Source organism: Loxodonta africana, chromosome 10 (assembly GCF_030014295.1).
Source record: "Loxodonta africana isolate mLoxAfr1 chromosome 10, mLoxAfr1.hap2, whole genome shotgun sequence".
NCBI lineage: Eukaryota > Metazoa > Chordata > Mammalia > Proboscidea > Elephantidae > Loxodonta > Loxodonta africana.
Window position 1 is genome coordinate 22783089 of NC_087351.1, and position 21273 is coordinate 22804361.

At 40.4% G+C, this 21273-nt stretch overlaps 1 protein-coding gene across 1 annotated transcript in view; it reads left to right on the forward strand.

Moving 5' to 3' along the window:
* RYR3 (ryanodine receptor 3) overlaps positions 1–21273 on the forward strand; it is a 446068-nt gene that overhangs the window by 172275 nt on the left and 252520 nt on the right. Inside the window, exon 22 of the mRNA XM_064291963.1 lies at positions 20606–20822. Within this exon, the coding sequence (XP_064148033.1) occupies positions 20606–20822 (217 nt within the window). The remainder of the gene's footprint in view (positions 1–20605; positions 20823–21273) is intronic.

A 21273-nucleotide genomic window follows, 5' to 3' on the forward strand; every position in this document is an offset into this window, starting at 1 on the left:
TGATGATTAGTTTTTCCATCTCTTTAAAGAATGTCATTGGTATTTGGATTGGGATTGCATTGTGTTTGTAGATTGCTTTGGGTACAGTTGACGTTTTCACAATGTTGAGTCTATACAAGCATGGTGTGTTTTTCCAGTTATGTAGTTCTCTTTTGGTTTCTTGCAGTAGTGTTTTGTAGTTTTCTTTGTATAGGTCATTTACATCCCTGCTTAGAATTATTTTTAAGTTTTTTTGGGGGGGACTATTATAAATGGTATTATTTTCATGATTTCCTTTTCATTGTTCTCTTCATTGGTATATGGGAATCCAACTGAGTTTTGTATGTTTATCTTATATACCGCTGCTTTGCTGAATCTTTCTGTTAGTTCCAGTAGTTTTCTCATAGAACCTTTTGGGTTTTCTACGTATAGTATCATATCATCTGCAAATAGGAACAGTTTTATTTCTTTGTTACCAGTTTGGATGTGCTTTATTTCTTTTTTCTTGCCTTATTGCTCTAGCTAGAACTTCAAGCACAATGTTAAATAATAGTGGTGATAAAGAGTATCCTTGTTGGGTGGGGGGAGGCTCGTCTTGTTCCTGTTCTCAAGGGGAATGTTTTCAGCCTCTCTCCATTAAGAATGATGTTGCCTGTTGGTTTCGTATAGACACCCTTTATTATGTTGAAGAATTTCCCTTGTACACCTATTTTTTTGTGGTGCTGATGTTTCCTTTGTTCCTCTTCTCTCCTGTACTGAATTCCTTTTGTCTGTGGATGTTTTTCTCATTTCTTTTGTTTTTTTAGATTTTGTATATACTGAGACTTTATGTTTTTCTTCTTTATTTTGATGAGTAGGTTTGTTAACTTTTGTAAGGTCATTTGTGGCACTTACTCACTTACTAGGGCCAAGAGGGTATGCCCAGGGAGGCGGTGCAGGGCAGGTTCTGGTAGACCATGCCTGTGCCACTCAGGGGTGTGATGCTGAGCACATGGTGTAGATAGGCATGAGGGAGGGGGGATATTGTGATGTGTAGAGCTAAATGGGTGTGGGAAAGAAGAGAAAGAGGAGAGAAAAACAGGAGTCCCCCCCCCCAAAAAAAAGAGCGCCAAGTGGGCCTGCCGTTGGAGTGGCACAGACCTGGGGAAGCCATGTGCTGGTGGCTTTCTAGCTGGGTGGTGTGGCACAGCCCATCAAGAAGGGACATATTTGGCACACACAGTTAGTGGGCAGGAGAAAGGAAAAGAAGGAAGGGAGAAAGAGAGAGAGAAAAAACTAGGTGAAAAAAAAAAAAAAGAGAGAGAAAGGCACTCGTGGCCAGGTGGTCAGGAGAAAGGATAGGAAGGAAAAGATAGAGACAAGAAACTGATTTTAAAAAAAAAGATGTCTGGTGATAGGGAGGAGGAAGGAAGGAAGGTAGAGAGAGACAAGAAACCAAGTGAGAAAGAAAAAAAAAATGCCTCAAGGGAGCCCACCGGAAGCAGTGCTGCACAGCCTGTCAAGGAGCCAGGTGTTTAGGAGAAGGATAAGGAAGGAAGGTAGAAAGAAACAAGAAACTGAGAAAAGGACAGAAGAGAAAAGAAAAATGCCCCAAGGGAGCCCACTGGGGTGTTGACTGGGACCAGGGAGGGCGCTCCGTAACTAAGCAGGAATGCACAGGCCAACAAGGAGCAGATATGACACATGGCACCAGGTGTCCAGTAGAAAGGAAAGGAAGAAAGGGAAAGAGAGAGAGATAAGAAACCAAGAAAAGAAAGAAAAAAAAAATACCCTGAGGGAGCCCTCTGGCTTGGCAGCACACACAGGGGAAGTGGCTCCCCAACTGAGCAGTGCTGCACAGCCTGTCAAGAAAGAGTAGAGATGGTACATGGAGCCAGGTGCTCAAGAGGAAGGAAAGGAAGGAGGTGAGAAAGAGAGAGATGAAACCAAAAGAAGCCAAAAACAGCAACAAAAAAAAATGGCACTGAAGGAGCTGGCTGGTATGGGTAGGGTGAATCCAAGTGGCAAGGAGCCGGTGTCTCCCCAGCCAACTGACCTCAGCCTGCTAGAAAGCAGCAGAGGCTGAGCAGGGGAAAAAAGGTGGCTGTGGGGGGAAAGCATGTATCCCTGGTTATCAAGTACTCTGTCTCCTGCTGGGAGCTCCCATGAAGCTGCCTTCCCATACTCTCTGTCCATCGTTCTTGGTGGCTGAGGGGTCCAAGAGGGTAAATCTGTGTTGCGTTAGGTGATAGGGGACCTCCACTCTGTAGCTCTCCTTGCCCTCTATTCTCTATCAGTTTCTTATTCCATATGGTGCTTGGTTGAGTTCTTTATCCCTTCATTTGATGCTTAAGGTTCCAGGATTGACGTTTGTCAGTGTTTTACTTAGTTTTTCAGGTCTTTGCTATGGAAGGATGGTGTGGTACTTCTATCTAGAGTACCATCTTGGCTCCCATATCATAAGGTTTTAGTTTTCTATGATTTCCAATGTGATTAAATATTTTTATGTCTATTCTTATGTATTATTTCAACGTACTATTTTTGTCGATTTTGTGTTCTCAGCCTTTTATCTTTTATTGATTTGAGTGATTTTTTATACATTAAGACTGTTAAACTTTGTTGTATTAGTTTCAAATACTTTCCCCTAAGTTTTATTTACCTTTTTACTTTTATTTTTCCTACTGGTTCCTGTTTTGCCCTTTTGTAAAAGTAATGCAAGTCAAAGAAAGTATCAAGAACCCATAATCATACCACCCACAGATAACCATATTCCCTTTTTACCTCTCCATTTAAACATTTTTTAATTAAATTGGGCCTGTACTATGCATGTTTTCTTTCTGTATACCATTGATAACTATTGTGTTTATTGCTCTGCCCCTCTTTCCTTGTACTTCAACGTTGTACTATAATTTTAGCGTTATAATGCATTTTAACATCTGAAAGGCAAGACCCCACTGTTACCCTTCCTTCTCAAAATCGTATTATTCTCCATCCCTGCCTTTTAAAGGGATCACAACCAAGTGAGCAGGAGGCTGTAGTCAACAAAGAGACATGCTAGTTTCTGTGCCAGCCATTGGAAGGGGCCATGGAAGGAGAGTTGCTAGTGGCAAAATCCTTGTGGAGAGCAGGAACTTAGAACTGGGGCCACAAAGAAGCCATCTCAGATGTCGAAGCATCCAAGTGACACAATCCTCAGAATGAAACCATTGTATTAGGCCTCAGCTCCTCATGTGGCTTAAGAAACCAAGACAGGCTCGTATATTTTCCAAAAAAAAATAAAATAAAATTGGGTTCTGTTTCATTATAAGGCTAATGGAATAAAGAATTATCCTTCGGAAGTTATACTCAACCTTTGAAATTTGAGACATGTGTGTATGTCTATGCATATAACCAGAAACCAAACCCACTGCCATCGAGTCGATTCCGACTCAAAGCGACCCTATAGAACAGAGTAGAACTGCACCATAGAGTTTCCAAGGAGCACCAGGCAGATTTGAACTGCCGACCTCTTGGTTAGCAGCTGTAGCACTTAACCACTACACCACCAGGGTTTACGTGTCTGTGCATAGACACATGCATATTTACAGGCATAACTCATGTTAATGAGTATAATACGTTGACATTAAACATTAATACTGCTTGAGTTTCTTGTAACAAACAGGGAACCACTCTAGTAAAACTTGTACTAGGGTTGAAATGTAATGGTCAAGGATCTAAGCCAGAGGATCTTACGTTAGACTCAGGGACTATATTCTAAAGAAAGAGAGCTCTTTACCTGTGTTTCTCTATGCTGGAGATATTTCATCCCAATTCTCCCTAGTTAATTGTAGCCTAACAGATTATTCCTCACTGTTATCCATAAAGAACATGTAGAAAACAAGTGGTGTTATTGAAAGACAGGAGCACTATACACATAAAGATAGTGGATTGAATCAAAGGCTCTCTGGCGGTTGAGAAAAACCAGTGTACGCTCCATTGTAGATATAGGAGTTAAGAGAAAGAGTAAAGATCTGAATGGAACATAACAGCATTTGGGTTATCTACAGTTTAACTCTGCCTTCTCTGGAGAAATAAGATCCCCCTGAGCAATCAGGTCCCAGGACTGCATTTGCCTGTGGTAGTTAATTACCTTGATCACCTAACATCAGAGCCCTTGGCTTTATTTGTTTTGACCACTTCCTCCTCATTAGGTGTTAAAAACTTCCTATCAAATAGAGTACATCTACTTGCCAAATGTCTCATCTGAGAAGACTACTTAACTGGAATTCATCTCTCTGAAGAAGGGTTCTTCTCCAGTCTTCTAGCTAATGGACAGCTCTGCGTTTTCTGTACTTAAAGAATAGTACATCTGCTCTCAGATGTTGCATAATGATTTTTAGTCATTGACTCCTCCATCCAGTCTCCCTCAGAGAGGCAGGATTTTTGCATGTGTGCTTTTTTTTTTTTGGAGGGGAGTGGGGATTTTTAAAAAACTTCTCTTGACAAAGAACTGTAGCTAGCAAGTTAGGAAATAGGTGACTGAAAAGTATGTTCACATACAAGATGTTTCTGAACATCTTGTATCTAGCTCAGCAGGCCAGCAAAGTTGCATGATACAAAAAAATGAGATGTCTAACCCATTTATAAATCACAACTGCTGAGAATATTTAAGAAACTGAATGGTCCAGATGTGAGAGCTTTATTTATTTATTTATTTATTCATCTGTTGATGGACTCTCGGGTTGTTTCCACCTTTATAACGCTGCATTGAACTTGGGCATATGACTACCTGTCTGAGTCTCTGATATGAGAGCTTTTTGCTTTTAGCAGCTAAACAGGTGGTACCCTAAAGAGCAGCACCAGGGGGCTTGATATCTCTCAAGCCTGCTCTCTATCCAGAGAACATCAGCTCTGGCACATTCCTGTATTTGGTGCTCAGGGTGTGACGTGCTGTAGGCAGAGGCGAGAATCATAGTTTCATGCTTAATTGGGAAATACATCTTACTGAAATACAGCCAGTACATCACGGGGTGTCTTTGATTGGAGTCAGTTCTGATCCAGTGCTGGAGCGTACCTACTGTGTTATTTTCACTTACGAGCAAAAGTGATCAATTTAACAATACTTATTTTTAAATCAGCTGGTAAAGTATGATTTAGTGCTCAAACTCAGCAGTTCCTCTTTGTGTATTACATTGGTCCACTTGCATAAAAAACTAGAAAGAGAAAACATAATAATTCCAAGTGAATTAAAACATCTTATTGGAAATAAGTGTGTTTAACATTAGTATTGAATAGGCATTATTGGTTTCATTCATATTACTCTAGAATACATGCACGATTTTGTAGCATCTCTTATAGTTAGGTACAAGGTCATCCTCGTTATAGACCAAGACTCTTCTTGTCCCATCATAGAAGGTGTTCAGAATTGTTTCTCATATTTATTTGTAACTTCTATGTGGTTACTACGTTAGATTTCTCTCTTATGGCCCCATTTCCTTCCATTTAAATGTCTTTACTGAGTTCATAGTCCTATGTAACCCCACAGTTACTTTTATTATTACAAACTATATTGTTAATAATACCTTATTAGGATGCTACTGCCAGCAGTCATCCAAGAGCAAAGCCACATGAAGAGCAAAAATCTTTTTCAATTAGCTTTACCTACAGTGAAGCCAAAGGCAGCATAAGTAGTTACTAACAAAACCCACAAATCAATATGCGCTCTCTTCTCTAACCATTATGAATGTGCCTCCTCAGTTTTCTTCTCACTGTGGTTTGTTTATGGACTGTATTTTTAGTGCAGTAGGCCCTCAACATAGCAACCCTATTCATTATAGAACGGAATTTGGTATGAGGCAAATGCATCTTGGAGCCCACTCAAAAGGTTGAGTTACTTAGATGTCAGGAGGCTCTTCTTAAAGGGTGTTCTCACCCCCAAAAATGGTATCATGGCATGAACCACTTGGAGAGCACTATGCAGAAGCTATGGTACATAGTGGATTGGGTGCTTTTTGTTCTGCAGAAAATTGATGAGCTTATCACCATAGGAGGCTATATTTACGGCTATAGTTGAACTCCCCATATATCTATGTAATCATCTGACGTAACTCTTTACCAACCCTTTCTAATGTATAAAAACAACAATATCCAAAGGTGGTTGGTATTTGAAGTTGTTTTCTGTTGGTATCCACCAGACTTGGCTAAAATTCAGGTAACCAATAGCTTAGCTATTTCCAGCTTGCTGTGGTCAATGCTGTAGAAATTATTGCTGAAATAAATATACTTCTGTGGAGAATATGATGAGCACTGGCTGAATTACCCTGGGCTTTCATCAAACCCCAGCCAGGAAGAAATATGAACGTGGGAATATATAACTCACATTGTTCTCCAGTCTTAGTGATATGGACTAAAGATGCAATTATGAGTCATGACTTATGAGTTGAACTCAGGTCGGCAAAAGCTTGCTAATTCTTTCTCCTCTTAAACCCAGCCTCTACGCATAACCTTTTCCTCTTTGGAATGCTATCCCAGCTCTCTGGGAGGGATTTGATGCTAGATAAGAGTAGCGAGACACCTAGTATGTAAGACCAAAGTGACTTCACCCATGTCCTAGTAAGCTATGAATAATAATACTGTCTCCCAGTGAAAGGAAAACTAGCCAGTCTTTATGAGTACTGTAAAGCTTTGATCTTTACTGTTTTTTTTTTTTTTACTCATAGGTCAGTCTTTCACATCTGGGAATTTGCAATAGGTATTCTCATCTCTTCAACAGGTTGGCAAGCAAAATTGCACAAGTCTCAAAAGATGAAATGGAAATACTAGCAGGAATTTTTCAATATCATTTGTCTTGTGTTTATAAAATTAGTAAGTTAAAAAAAAAAAAAATCCTGTACGCATCCCAGAGCTTCACTACTCTCAGGGGGCTATTACTGAAGCTATTGTTCATCATGGAGGTGGAGGAATATAAGGGCACCGTTGTTTACTGTAAACACTGTAGGAAGAAAAAAGCTTTCGAGAGCTGATGGAATGTTTGAGTTATAGGAAGAACCCCAGAAGATGATACAAGTGCTTTAGTGGAAGAGATTAAATTGATTAATGAAATTGATTAATGAAATTGATTTTCAAAATCCATTAACGTAGAGAAAAATCTGAGCATAAAGTAGATCTAATTTTAATGAACTCAATCCTTAATTCTCTTTTTATTATAAATTTAACGTTTTTATGATGCTAGAAGAGTCAATGGAACCCAAGCAGCAGAAAACACCTAGATAAGAGGATTAACGTTCTAACTGGAAATTTCACATTTAGTGTTTGAAAGATAAACATTAACTGCTAGATAACGATTTATTGAAAGAAGGTAGACTAGGAGGCTGTAACATGATTGTTTCTCCCTCACCCCTATGAAGTCCATGCTCTATACTTCCCACCCTGGATGAGTTCTTGGGCAGGTCCTACAATTTTGTTTTAATTTTATTGTGCTTTAGGTGAAAGTTGACAGCACAAATTTGTTTCTTATTCAAATATTTATACACAAATTGTTTTTGTGACATTTGTTGTAATCCCTGCATTGTGTCAGCGCTTTCCCCCTTTCCCGTTACACCCCAGGTGCTCTGTATCCATTTGTCCAGTTTTCCTGTCCCTTCCTCCCTTCTTCTTTTTGCTTTTGGACAGGTGTTGCCCTATTGGTCTTGTATACTTGATTGAACTGAGAAGCACATTCCTCACATGTGTTCTTGTTTCTTTTATGGATCTGTCAAATCTTTGACTGAAAGGTGGGAATTCAAGAGTAGATTCAGTTCTGAGTTAGCAGGGTGTCTGGGGGCCATAGTCTTGGGGGTTCCTCCAGCCTCTGTCAGACCAGTAAGCCTGGTCTTGTTTTATAAATTTGAATTTTGTTCTATATTTTTCTTCCAATTTTTCAGAGACCCTCTATTGGGGTCCCTGTCAAAGCTGAAAGTGGTGGTAGCTGGACACCATCTAGTTCAGCCTAGTAGAGGTTTTGGTTCATGTGGTCCATTTAGTCCTTTGGACTAATATTTTCCTTATGTCTTTGGCCTCCTTTGCTCTGGACGGGATGGGACCAACAGATGTGATGGCTGCACACAGGCTTTTAAGACCCCAGGCACTACTTATCAAAGTAGGTTGTAGAACATTTTCTGTATGAATTATATTATGCCAGTTGACCTAAATGTCCCCCGAAACCATGGTCCCCATTCCTCAGCCCCAGTAACTTTGTCCTTCAAGGTGTTTGGATGTGTCTAGGAAGCTTCTACGACTTTGCTTTGGTCAAGTTGTGTTGACCTCCCCTATTTTGTGTGTTGGCTTTTCCTTCATCAAATTTAACACTTACTTACTATCTGGTTAGTGATTTCCCTCTCCACCCCTCTTCTCCATCAAAGATTTTATTTTTCTGTGTGTAAACCTTTTCTTAGATTTTTATAATAGTGGTCTCGTCTTGTATAGTGTTTGTCCTTTTGTGATTGGCTTTTTTCACTCAGCATAATGCCCTCCAGATTGATCCATGTTATGAGATGTTTTATGGATTTATCATTGTTCTTCATCATTGCATAGTATTCCATTGTGTGTGCGTATGATAATTTGTTTATCCATTCATCTGTTGATGGGCACTTAGGTTGTTTTCATCTTTTTGCTATTTTGAATAATGCTGCAATGAACGTGTCTATTCGTGTGATGGCTCTTATTTCTCTAGGATATATTCCTAGAAGTTGGATTGCTGTATCATATGGTATTTCTATTTCTAGCTTTTTAAGGTGGGGGTGCCATACCATTTTCCATAATGGTTGCACCCATTTTACATTCCCACCAGCAGTATATAAGAGTTCCAATCTCCCTGCAACCTCTCCAACCTTTTTTTTTTTTTTTTTCGTGCCAGTAATGTCAGGGTGAGATGGTATTATGGACTGAATTGTATCCCCCAGAAATGTATGTCAACTTGACTAGACCATGATTCCCAGCATTATGTGGTTGTCCACCATTTTGTCATCTGATGTGATTTTCCTATGGATTGTAAATCCTACCCATGTGATATTAATGAGGCAGAATTGGAGGCAGTTGTGTTAATGAGGCAGGACTCAATCTACAAAATTAGGCTGCATCTTAAGTCAATCTCTATTGAGATATTAGAGAAGCAAGCAGAGAGACAGGGGGACCTCATACCACCAAGAAGCAGGAGCCGGGAGAATAGTGTGTCCTTTGGACCTGGGGTTCCTGCACTGAGAAACCCCTCAACCAGGGAAGATTGATGACAGGGACCTTCCCCCAGAGGCAATAGAAAGAGAAAATCTTCCTCTGGAGCTGGCACCCTAAATTCGGACTTCTAGCCTCCTAGACTGTGAGAGAATAAATTTCCATTTGTTAAGGCCACCTACCTGTGGTATTTCTGTTATAGCAGTAGTAGACGACTAAGACAGCTGGTAATCTCGTTGTAGTTTTTATTTACATTTTTTCTAATAGCTAAATTAAAAAAAAAAATTTTTTTTTTTTTTTTTTTTAATGATCACAAGCATTTCCTCATATATCTGTTAGCCACCTGAATGTCTTCTTTGGTGAAGTGACTGTTCATTTTTTAATTGGATTATTTGTCTTTTTGTTGTTGAGGTATTGTAGCATTCTAAACTAAAATCCATGTCCTGTAGATTTTAGAGCTTAGACCCTTGTTAGATATGCCGTAGCCAAAAATATTTTCCCAGTCTGTAGATTCTCTTTTTACTCTTTTGTAAAGTCTTTTGATGAGCATAAGTGTTTAATTTTTAGGAGCTCCCAGTTATCTAGTTTGTCTTCAAGTGTTTGTACATTGTTAGTTATGGTTTGTATTAAATTTATGCCGTATATCAGGGCCCCTAGTGTTATACTTCCTTTTTCTTCCATAATCTTTATTGTTTTAGGTTTTATATTTAGGGCTTTGATCCATTTTGAGTTAGTTTTTGTGTATGGTGTGAGGTATGGGTCCTGTTTCATGCTTTTACAGATGGACATCCAGTTTTGCCAGCACCATTTTTAGAGACTGTCTTTTCCCCATTTAGTGGACTTTGGCCCTCTGTCAAAGATCAGCTGACCATAGATGAATGGACTTACGTCTGGGTTCTCGATTCTATTCTATTGGTCTATATGTCTATCATTGTACCAGTACCAGGCTGTTTTGACTACCGTGGCTATATAATAAGTTCCAAGATCAGGTAATGTAAGGCCTCCTACTTTGTTCTTCAGTAATGCTTTGCTTATCCACAGCCTCTTTCCTTTCCATATAAAACTGGTGATTACTTTTTCCATCTCGTTAAAGAATGCTGTTGATTTTTGGATTAGGATTGCATTATATCTTTAGATCGCTTTGGTTAGATTTGACATTTTCACAATGTTGAATCTTCCTATCCATGAGCATGGTCTGTTTTTCCATTATGTAGGTCTTTTTTGGTTTCTCGCAATGGTGTTTTGTAGTATTCTTTGTATAGGACTTTTATGTCCTTGGCTAGATTAATTCCTAAGTGTTTAATTTTTTTAGAAGCTATTATAAATGGTATTGTTTTAAATTTCATTTTCAAAGTTGTCTTTGTTGGTATGGAGGAGTCTGACTGATTTTTGTATGTTAGTCTTATAACCTGCTATTCCACTGAATCTTTCTGTTAGTTCCAGCAGTTTTTGTGTAGAATCTTTGGGCTTCTCTATCTATAGGATCACATCATCTGTGAATAGGGATAGTTTACTTCTTCCTTTCCAATTTGGATGCCCTTTATATTTTTTTCTTGCCTTATTGCTCTAGCAAGGACTTCCAGCACAGTGTTAAATAGGAGTGGTGATAGAATGCATCCTTGTCTTTTTTCTGTTCTCCAGGGGAATGTTTTCTGCCTCTCTCCATTGAGAATGACGTTGGCTGTTAATATATATAATCAAAACCAAAACAAATCCATTTCTATCAGTTCCGACTCATAGTGACCCTATAGAACAGAGTAGAACTGTCCCATAGGGTTTCCAGGGAGCAGCTGGTGAATTTGTACTGCCGGTCTTCTAGTTAGCAGCTATAGCACGCAGGAGCTCTTAACCACTGAACCACCAGGGCTCTGTTCTGGTCTTATTTTATTGAGAGTTTTTTTTAATCAGGAATGGGTGTTGGGCTTTATCAGATGCTTTTTCTGTGTGATTTGAGATAATCATGTGATTCTTTTCTTTTGTTCTATTTACGTGATGGATTACGTTGATTGATTTTCTAATGTTGAACTATCTTTGCATACCTGGTGTGAATTCCACTGGTTTGTAGTATGTTATTGTTTTGATATGATGCTGAATTCTATTGATTAGTATTTTGTTGAGGATTTTTGCTTGTATATTCATGAGACATATTGGTCTGTAATTTTCTCTTTTTGTGGTGTCTTTGCCTGACTTTAGTATTAGGGTTTTGCTGGCTTCATAGAATGAATTCAGGAATATTCCCTCCATTTCTATATTCTGAAATAGTTTGAGTAGTACTGATATGATTTCTTCTCTGGATGTTTGGTAAAATTCTCCAGTGAAGCCACAAGGGGCAGGACTTTTTTGGAGGGGGAGGGGGAAGTTTTTTTTTATTACCTCTTCAATGTCTTCTCTTGTTATGGGTCTGTTCAGATTTTCTATATCTCAGTTTGTGTTAGTTTAGGTAGTTATTGTGTTTCTAGAAATTTGTACATTTCCTCTAGGTTCTCAAATTTGTTGGAGGACAATTTTTCATAGTTTTCTGTTTTGATCCTTTTTATTTCAGTTAGCTCTGTTACAATGTCACCCATCTCATTTCTTATTTGGGTTATTTCCTTCCTCTCCTGTTTTTCCTTTGTCAGTTTGTCCAGTTTTGTTGATCTTTTCAAAGAACCAACTTTTGGTCGTGTTGACTCTATTGTTTTTTTGTTTATATTACATTTATTTCTGCTGTAGTCTTTATTATTTCCTTTCTTCTGCTGCCTGTGGGCTTCTTTTGCTGTTCTTTTTCTGTTTATTCTAGTTGTAGGGCTAATATTTTGATTTTGGTCTATTCTTTTTTGATGTGTATGCTTATTGCTATAGATTGACCTCTGAGCACTGCCTTTGTTGCATCCTAGGGGTTTTGGTATGGTATGGTTTCATTCTCATTTGATTCTAGGAATTTTGGATTACCTTATTTTTATTCTATTTCCCAGTTATTTTTAAGCAAGGCTTTATTCAGTTTCAGTGTATTTAATTTCTGTTCCCTTGCGCTTTGTTATTTATGATGTTGTGATCACAGAGCATGCTTTGTTTTGGATTTTACTGAAAGTTTCTTTGTGGCTTAAGATGTGTTCTATTCTGGAGAATGTTCCATGTGTGTTGGAAAAGAATGTATACTTTGATGCTGTTGGGTGGAGTGTTCTATATATTTCTATGAGGTCAAGTTGGTTGATAGTGGCCTTTAGATCTTCTGTATCTTTCTTGAGTATCTTTCTAGATGCTCTCGGCTTTACCAAGAATTGTGTGTTGAAGTCTCCTACTATTATTGTGGAACTGTCTCTCTGTTCAGTGCTGTTAAAATTTATTATACGTATTTTGGAGCCCTGTTGTTGGATTCGTAGATATTTATTAAGGTTATGTCTTCTTAGTTGATGGTCCTTTTAATCATTATATGACATCCTTCCTTGTCTTTTACGGTTGATTTTGCCTTAAAGTTGAATTTATCTGAGATTGGTATAACCACTACTCTTTTTTGTTTTCTGCTTTCTTGATAATTTTTTTTCTCCATCCTTTGATTTTTGATATATTTATGTCTTTGTTTCTAAGGTGTGTCTCTTATAGGCAGCATATTGGTGGGTCTTTTTTTTTTTTTAATCCATTCTGCTACTCTCTCTTTACATCTGAAGCATTTATGTTCAGTGCGATTATCATTAAGTATGCATTTACTGCTGTCACATTATGTTTTGTGTGTGTGTAGTGATGATGTTTTCTTTGTTCCTCTTACTCTCCTGTTGTGAGCTCCTTTTTTGTGGGTTTTCTTTTGCTACTATAGCTTATGTGTTTACTGAGTCTTTACATTTTTCTTCTTTTTTATTCTGGTGAGTAGGTTTGTTAACTTTCTTTGTGGTTACCTTGAGATTTACTCTTATCTTCCTAAGTTTGAACCAGTCTTTTATTACTTGATATCACCTTGACTTCCTCTCCATTTGAAAGTTCTATACCTATGCCATTTATTCCCCACTTTTGTTATTTTGACATCGCTGTGATTTACAGATTGACATCTCTGTTTCCCTGTTTTAAGTCTTTTAGCTTTGTTTTATTATTGAGAGCTCTTTAGGTTGGCATCTGGCCGGTACTGTCCTGTTTTCTAGACTCAGTTGTTATCTGATGTTGTTGGGTCTCTAGCTGAAGGACTCCCTTTAATATTTTTTGTAAGTTTGGTTTAGTTTTACAAATTTCCTTAATTTTTGTTTATCTGAAAATGTCCTAATTTCACCATCATATTTGAGAGAGAGTTTCAGGATGTATTATTCTTGGTTGGCAGGTTTTTTTTTTTTTCTTTCAGGGTTTTATCTTTGTCATTGCATTGCCTTCTTGCCTGCATAGTTTCTGCCTAGTAATCAGAGCTTATTCTTATTGTTTCCCCTTTGCAAGTGACTTTTCATTTTTCTTGAACTGCTCTCAGGATTTTGCAAGTGTGATTATATGTCTTGGTGACTTTCCCTCGGGTCTTTTATGATATTTGAGAAGGTTTCTGCCAGGAAATCTATAACAGTCTTCTCTGTGTTTTCCATTTTATCTTGTGTTCTGTAACTCCAATCAAGTGCAAATTTTTGCTCTTGATTATGTCCCACATAATTCTTAGGTATTCTTTATTTTTCTTAATTTTTTTCTCTGATGATTCCTCAAAGTGGTAACCATGGGTTTGTCTTCAGTCTTCCTTTTTTCAAATTTGTTCCTAAAACCTTCTATTGAGTTGTCCATATGTGAAATTTTGTTTTTTTATCTTTTAGATGTCTAGTTGATGTTTTCATATGACTTCTAATTGCTTATTTATTTTGATGTTTTCTTTTTGTATTATTTTCCTGAAATCTTCTATTGCTTTGTCTGTGTTTTCCTTGACTTTGGCTATGTTTTTGCTGGTTTTGTCTGTGTATGATTTTGTCTATTTTTTTGTTGGTTTTGCCTGTGTATCCTTGATCACTTTCCTAATCTCTTAGAGATCGCTAAATATTAGTGCATTGAATTCCATATCAGGTAGTTCCACTTCTTCTTCTTCTACTGGAAGGTTATCTGATTCTGTATTTTGGTCACTTGCTTGAGCCTTCTTGTCCAGCTTTTTTATGTGTTTTGATATTGTCTGCTGTCTCCAGGACATTAAGGTAACATTTTCTTTCTTTATTGATTTTATGTCAGTTTGTTTTGTTCTGCTTTTTTATTTTGTTTTGATATGTCAGGGTGGGCGGGTCAGGTGTGCTTCGCTGCTTTCTCATCTGTGGGCACCGTGGCTCTCATCACCTTATGCAGGTAAGTAGGGCAGTAGCAGGCAGGGCGAGCCTGCTTCACTGTACACTGGTTTGGCCAGGTGGCTGAAAGACACTGGGCCAGCACTGTCTGCCTCCTGATGTTGGTCCCGTGGTGTGGGAGTGTTCACAGCCCCTTGCCAAATGTGCAGTTTCAGAAGGGGAGCGGTACAGGCTCACTTCCACCACTAAGTTACTGGTCAAGCAGCAGGAGGGGAACGGCAGTGCAGGCTGGGTGCAGCAGACAATTTAGGTGCCTTGATGTGGCAGGGGCTAGTGGGAAGGGGGAGAGGTCATATATGGCACTAGGTAGGAAGGATAAAGGAAAAAGAAAGAAAAATGGAAAAAAAAAGGGTAGCCTGCGGGTGCGGGGAGGGTGGACCTGTGGGCCAGCATTAAGGGGGTGGGGTGGATGTGGCATACAGGGCTAGGTGGGAGGTAGAAAGAAAAGAAAGAAAAAGAAAAAAAAAAAATAGATGGCTGCACAGTAGGGGCCAGCTTCTGGGGGCATGGTAGACCAGGGCAGCGGTGGGCCAGAGTACCAGTGGCACTCTATCTGTGTGGCACAGCAAGGGCCAGAAGAAAATGGGGCAGGTAGTGTATGGGACTAGGTGGGAGAGAGAAAGTAAAGTAAGAAAGGAAAAAAAAATGGCACTTTGGGACCAATAAGTGGGTACAAGGTGGACCCAGGGTCTGGTGGGAAGGGAGGGGAGGAGGCTTATGGGGCTAGGTGTGAAAGAGAAAAAAAGAAGGATAAGAAAGAAAAGAAGGTGACACGGCAGCAGCCAGTGGTTGGGGTCAGGTCAGACCCATGGTGGCAGCGAGCTGGTGACTCTCTAGCAACAGTGGTGCAGTTGGGGCTGATAGGAGGGGGGGTAGGTGGCATACGGGGCTAGATGGGAGTGAGAAAGAAAAGGAAGAAAAAAAAAAGAAAGAAAAAAATGGCGGCATGGTGAGACACAATGTGTCTGGGTGGGGTGATGGCTGTCTAGCCACAGCAGCACCGCAGGAGGCCAGTGGGAAGGTGGAGGAGGTGGTGTACAAGGCTAAGTGGATGGAGAAAGAAAAGGAAGAAAGGGGGAAAAATGGCCTGATGGGTGGGAATGGAGCAGACCTAGGGTAGCAGGGGGCTGGTTGCTCTCTAGCCACATCAGTGTGGCAGGGACCAGCCAGAGTGGGGAGAGCTGGCATACAGTGCTCAGTGGGAGGGAGAAAGAAAAGGAAGAATGAAAAAAAAACATGCAGCATGAGGGGGCAGGTGGGCTCAAGGGTGGTGGTGCGGGGGCTTATATTGTGGACCGTGGCTCATATTGTGGAGACTACCAGGCTGGGGGTGTTCTTGTTTCTACTCACCAGAAGGGTGAGGGTGGGGTGGTGGCTCTCTAGCCATGACAGCACAGTGGAGGCTGGTGAGTGGTGAGAAAGTGGCCAGAAGGGTAAGTGGTAAGAAAGCCTGTTTATCTCTGGTTATCTTCTTAGGTTACTGAGTGCTCCGTCTCTTGTGAGAGCTCTGTAAGTTGCTTTCCTATACTCCTTGCCCAGTGTTGTTGCTGGCCGTGCTTCAAGATGGTGACGCTGTGCTGTGTTAGTTGGCAGGGGACCTCCACTCCATAGCTCTTTTCATTCTCTGTTTTCCATCAATTTCTTCTTCCATTCAGTGTTTCATCTAGTTCTTTATCCCTTCATTTGGTGCTTAAGGTTCTAGGATTGATGTTTGTATCTGTTTTACTTAGTTTTTTGGGTCTTTGCTGCAGAGGGACGGCATGGTGCGTCTGTCTAGGGCACCGTGTCGTTTCTTCCTCCTCAGGTCCTATAACTTGTATTGCATTTTTTAGGAACAAGGATGGTCTTGTCAATGATTGAAAACTTCCATCTATTTGAACATTAAAACCATGAATTTATATCCAATTTAGAGTCTCCCCACCTCCCCAGCTGGGGCCTCCAGTATGAGGTCAGGTTTTTCTCCTCATTAGTCTATCTCCTCTCCAATGAACCAGCTCCTGTTTCAGACCCCGTTAGTCTTGGCCCAGGAGAGAGGAATGCCGGGTGTGGGAGGAGCAAGCACATCCACATGTGGCATCAACCCTTTGCATGGCAGGTGCACAATTGCTCCCTCTTTCACTTCTGGGGCCCTTTGGTGGTTTTCTTGAAGAGCCTCAGGCTGGGAATCTCCTACTATAGTTCTTTTGATATAAGCCTCCTCTGCCTAACTCCCCCACCCCCACCTTTCCTAGCTTCTTGATTTCTGATTTTCACTGAAATTATTAGCCTTTCTGGAAAAAATCCCTTTCAAGATGACTGATAGCTGGCTCCACTCCATGGAGCCTATATCTGGCCCTTCGGGGAGCACAGGCCTTGGCCCTACCCTAAGCAGTGGTATAGCTCGTTCCCCTGCAGCCCTGTCTCCCTCTCTCTCTGCTCTGTGACAGGCAAACTTGTCACCCACTGAACTCCAGGGGACACTCATCAAGCTTCTGAGTAGCTCGTTGAAGTTGCCATCATAGGGCTACAAATGGGGAGAACCACCCCGCTCCCTTTCTCCCTGACAGTTCTCTCCAAATGAATTCTTTACCGTATCAGTCTTGGGGTTCATGGTGGGCTAAGATGGCTGGAACTGGTTTCACAATTTTTTGGTGTATCCTGCATAAGCGATCTAGCACCTCACTTTAGGATATGGAAAGAGTTGGCACCCTCTGAATTATCTGCCTTTGGGACCTCTGCCAAGGCTGAGGCAGAGGGGATGCCATTTTAGCATACTCAAATAATTAAAATTGGTTTCAAGTATTCTTTTGATAATTCCCCCCAAACATATATTTTATCCCTGGTTATTTTCTTTGGCCTTATCAATCTGGATCTTCTAGAGAAAACTATGAAGTTAACCACCAATATGGTGGTGGTTTGTTAGATCCCTTTCCACAGTCTCTTTGGACAAGTTCTTCATGGGCAATGAGGGAAGCGGGCTCAGATGGTGGAGGTGCCTGGCGCCACTTCGCATTCAGTTCCCTGCTGGGGAGCCAGGGCACTTTTCTGGCAGGGCTTTGGAAGCAACCCAGGACCTTTCTTCCACTCACTGAAGCACAGGGTAATGGTGTTTGAAGACAAATGCTTCAGTAAGTAGTAAACACTGATTTCTGGCTATGTTCATTTTTCATTTTACAGGTTTTGTGACCATTAGATGAGATAAGATTACAATTTATAACCAAATTGTTATCTCCTTTTAATAACTGAATATAAAAACAGAAAGCATCATTCTCTTTAAAAGCCACATGTTAACTCCACCTGCCTTGATTTGCTACCTAGTCAGAAGACGTAAGTTTTAAAACTGAAGAGACTGGCCTGAGAGTTCATGAATAGTTAAGTTCATTGACAAGTCCTCGTAAGAGATCGTTTACTTGTTCTTGGCATCCATGCACCAGCAAGCAACACAAAACATACTCTCGAACAAGCTCCTGGCAGTTCTCACAGGAAGGGTGCTCAATGAGAAGGGAGAGGCAAAAAAACATCCTACACTAATACTTTGTTCAGAAAGATCCAATATTATCTCGTAGTTTCAACATGTCAGTAACAAAATCTGTTGTGTCGCAATTGAATTGGAAACTTCTCAACAAATAACTTCAAGGCTTAGTCATTATTTCCTGAAGGTTCACTAAATTAGTAACATTGCAGGCCAATGACTCAATTTTGTCTTAATGTCATTGTTCATATTCTTACTACACATAGATCACGCCCTATTACATAACCCTTAATGTGGGTACACTCACCAGGCACCACTGTGGTCCTAATTCATTGTCGTTTGGTAGTTTAAAAATGGAAAAGTGGGAGGTTTCATGTGATTTCTATAATTACTTTTAAAGCAACCTTTTATAAAATGCTGTCTGGATAAATTATTTGTTCTTACGAGGAAGGGGGAACCTTAATGTCTCTTACTGGGAGAGATTTTTATTTTCCATTTTCATAATTAGGATATTTTTATAATCAGAATTATGTAGCGAACAATGAGTCTGTTTTGCAGGGCTGGCCTACCAGAGTGTCCCTGTTAAAGGAAGTGAGGCCTAGTGGGAAGGGACCTGCTGTGAGAGCTTCGCTAAATCAGAATGCTTCTTCTGCACAGCCCACGTGTGTGCGCACACAAACACACACACACACGCTTCACCCACAGTTCCTAATAATACTAATTGTAAAACAAATCTGGGGCCTTGCTGCTGTTTTCCGTCTTCACTATCACCACCTTACTCCAGTCCACCCTCATCTCTCACTGTGGCTACTTCAAGAGCCTCCTCATGAGTCCATCTACGTAGGGCGGTTAGAAGAATCTTGTATTTCCTTTTTTTGAAAAGCCCTTCAGATACCTTCGTGGCCAGTGAGTTTATGTTAACAAGGAAGGAACAACTCAGAAAAGGAGGGTGAGGATGGTTGCACAACTTGAAGGATGTAATCAGTGTCAATTTATGGTACATATAGAAACTTTTTTTTATATAGAAACTGTTGAATTGGTTTACATTTTGCTGTGAATATTCTCAAAAACAACAAAAAAATAAATAAAATTTAAAGGAAAAAAAACCCCTTCAGAAGCTTCCCACCTAGAATAAAATCCCAACTCCTTGCCATTCCTTGCAGTCCCTGCCTGATCCGCCACTGTCTCCTCCTGCTTCATCTCCTGCCCGTCTGGCTTGGTGTCTCATCCGCTCCCCCTCCTTTCTGTTACCTCATCCACCTAAGCCCTTCACCACCTCAGGGCCTTTGCACTTGTTCCTCTCCCTGGAATGTCCTTCCTACACATCCAGGACTCAGTGGCTCCTCTTATCCTCACTTTTTATTCATGTTTCCTCCTATGAGATGTCTTCCTTGCTTGATCTCTGGAAACCATCCTCCTCCCCCAAGTTATTTCACATCTTCCTCATTCCCTCCTATAATGTCCCCCAATCAGTAATAACCTCATTAATTCTTATGCCTCTTTTTTAGTAGAATTCTGCTCTTTGAGAGCAAGGAAGGACACTGTGTACCATGTTCATTGCTGAATCCCCCTTGCAGAAAACAGTGCTAGTTGTAGTTGCCCAGTAAATCTTTGTTCAATGGAGGAGAATGTTGTATGCAGATATTACGTGTATGTATTGATTTTTCCCGTGTGAAATTTTTGAACCTTCAGGGCTACATATCTTGCTGTGTTTTAATAACTTAAAACTGTGGTCATATTTCCTCATCGGTTTAGTGTGGTGCAGTTGATTTATTAAAGCTATATCTCTAGTTAAAAACCTAGGACCATGTAAGTATTGTTTTGAAGTATTCCGCTTTCATCCTCTCTGGTAGCAATCCTTGCAAGCAGAGCTTTGGAATCACATAGATATGGGGTGACATTCAGCCAGTATGCAGAATTAAAACGTGAAAGACTGCTGTGGTAACAAATAGTGCATGCTTTTACCCTGAGCCCTCAAGTGTCCATCCCACTTCTGTGGGAGGGCCTAGCCAGCACTGCTGGGTGGGCCAGGGCGTCAGGCCTGGATGCCAGCAGGGGAGATGGCACTGGCACCCTAATGTGGCCACCTGCCACTGGCGCCCCTCGGCGTAACCCACATGGGGCCTTTTTGGGGAATTGCATCTTCTACAGTGTATCATTTCTATTAAATAATATCACCGTGGCATGCATGTCATGCGTATTTAATACTCTGGTGCCACTTCCGTTAATCTTTTTTTTATTTTGCCTGTATTTTTAGATAAGAATTTCCTATCCTCTCTCCCTCCCCGCCGGATAGTTACGTCACCATTAATTAATGTTGGATATAATCTTTCTCAAGGAAGAAGACTTGGAGGTCTAATGCTATAATTTGAATTAATATGATCTTTCCAGAGAATAAGCTCATCATTATTGTCACTGTTACTGTTTTCAATACTGTTGTAATGATATCTGTAGCGATGATTTACCTACTACATAAGCATAAACTTGATTTTAAAAATCTAATGATGTTTATGCTGAAGTAATGTTGAAGGTCTTAGCTGATACATATTAGCGTCAGCCGAGGACTATGTGTTGCTGCTCAGTTCCCTCTCCACGGCTTTTTTGCATACCCTGGGATGTTTGCTATGCCGAATCCAAATTTAGTCACTTCCCAGCAAAATTAGTCGGGGCTGATTTTAATTTTCACTCATTTGGGCTGGGGTTTTGTTTAACCTCTCTTGCCTGGTCTCTCCAAATGGCACAGAGTACGTTTCCTGATGGGTGGACGTCATGGAGAGTTTAAGTTCCTGCCTCCCTCTGGCTATGCCCCTTGCTACGAAGCTTTACTGCCAAAAGAGAAGATGCGACTGGAGCCTGTCAAAGAATATAAGCGCGATGCCGAAGGTGTTAGAGATCTGTTGGGTACCACTCAGTTCCTCTCCCAGGCTTCTTTCATCCCATGTCCCATAGACACCAGTCAGGTAAGTTCAAATCACCAACCTGAGGGAGCCCACGTAGATGAAGCAATACAGTTAAGTCTTCCTTCTTTCTATGCTGTGTTTGAGCCATTCTGTATTGTGTGTTCTGTAGAATTGTCCCCGTAATGTCAACAACTGTTATTCTTCATGTTTCCACCACATGGATAGATTGAGTTCTTTCAGGATTTCTCAACCAGGGAACATTTTGAGCACCTGGTACATGGCAGTCACTGTACTAGGCTCTGCAAAGCATAGGCAGAAATATTGCCAACACTGTTCTCTGGGAATCCACAGCCAAGTTGAGGTAAGAAGCAAATGTATCATTTTTTTAAAGGCCAAATGTAATATGTGAAAAATGAATATTATGCACAAATAAATGCTAGAGCCATCCTTTATGCTAGAGTGTTTCTGGAAGTCTGTGTAGAGAAGATGGAATTCAGTCAGGGCCTTTAGG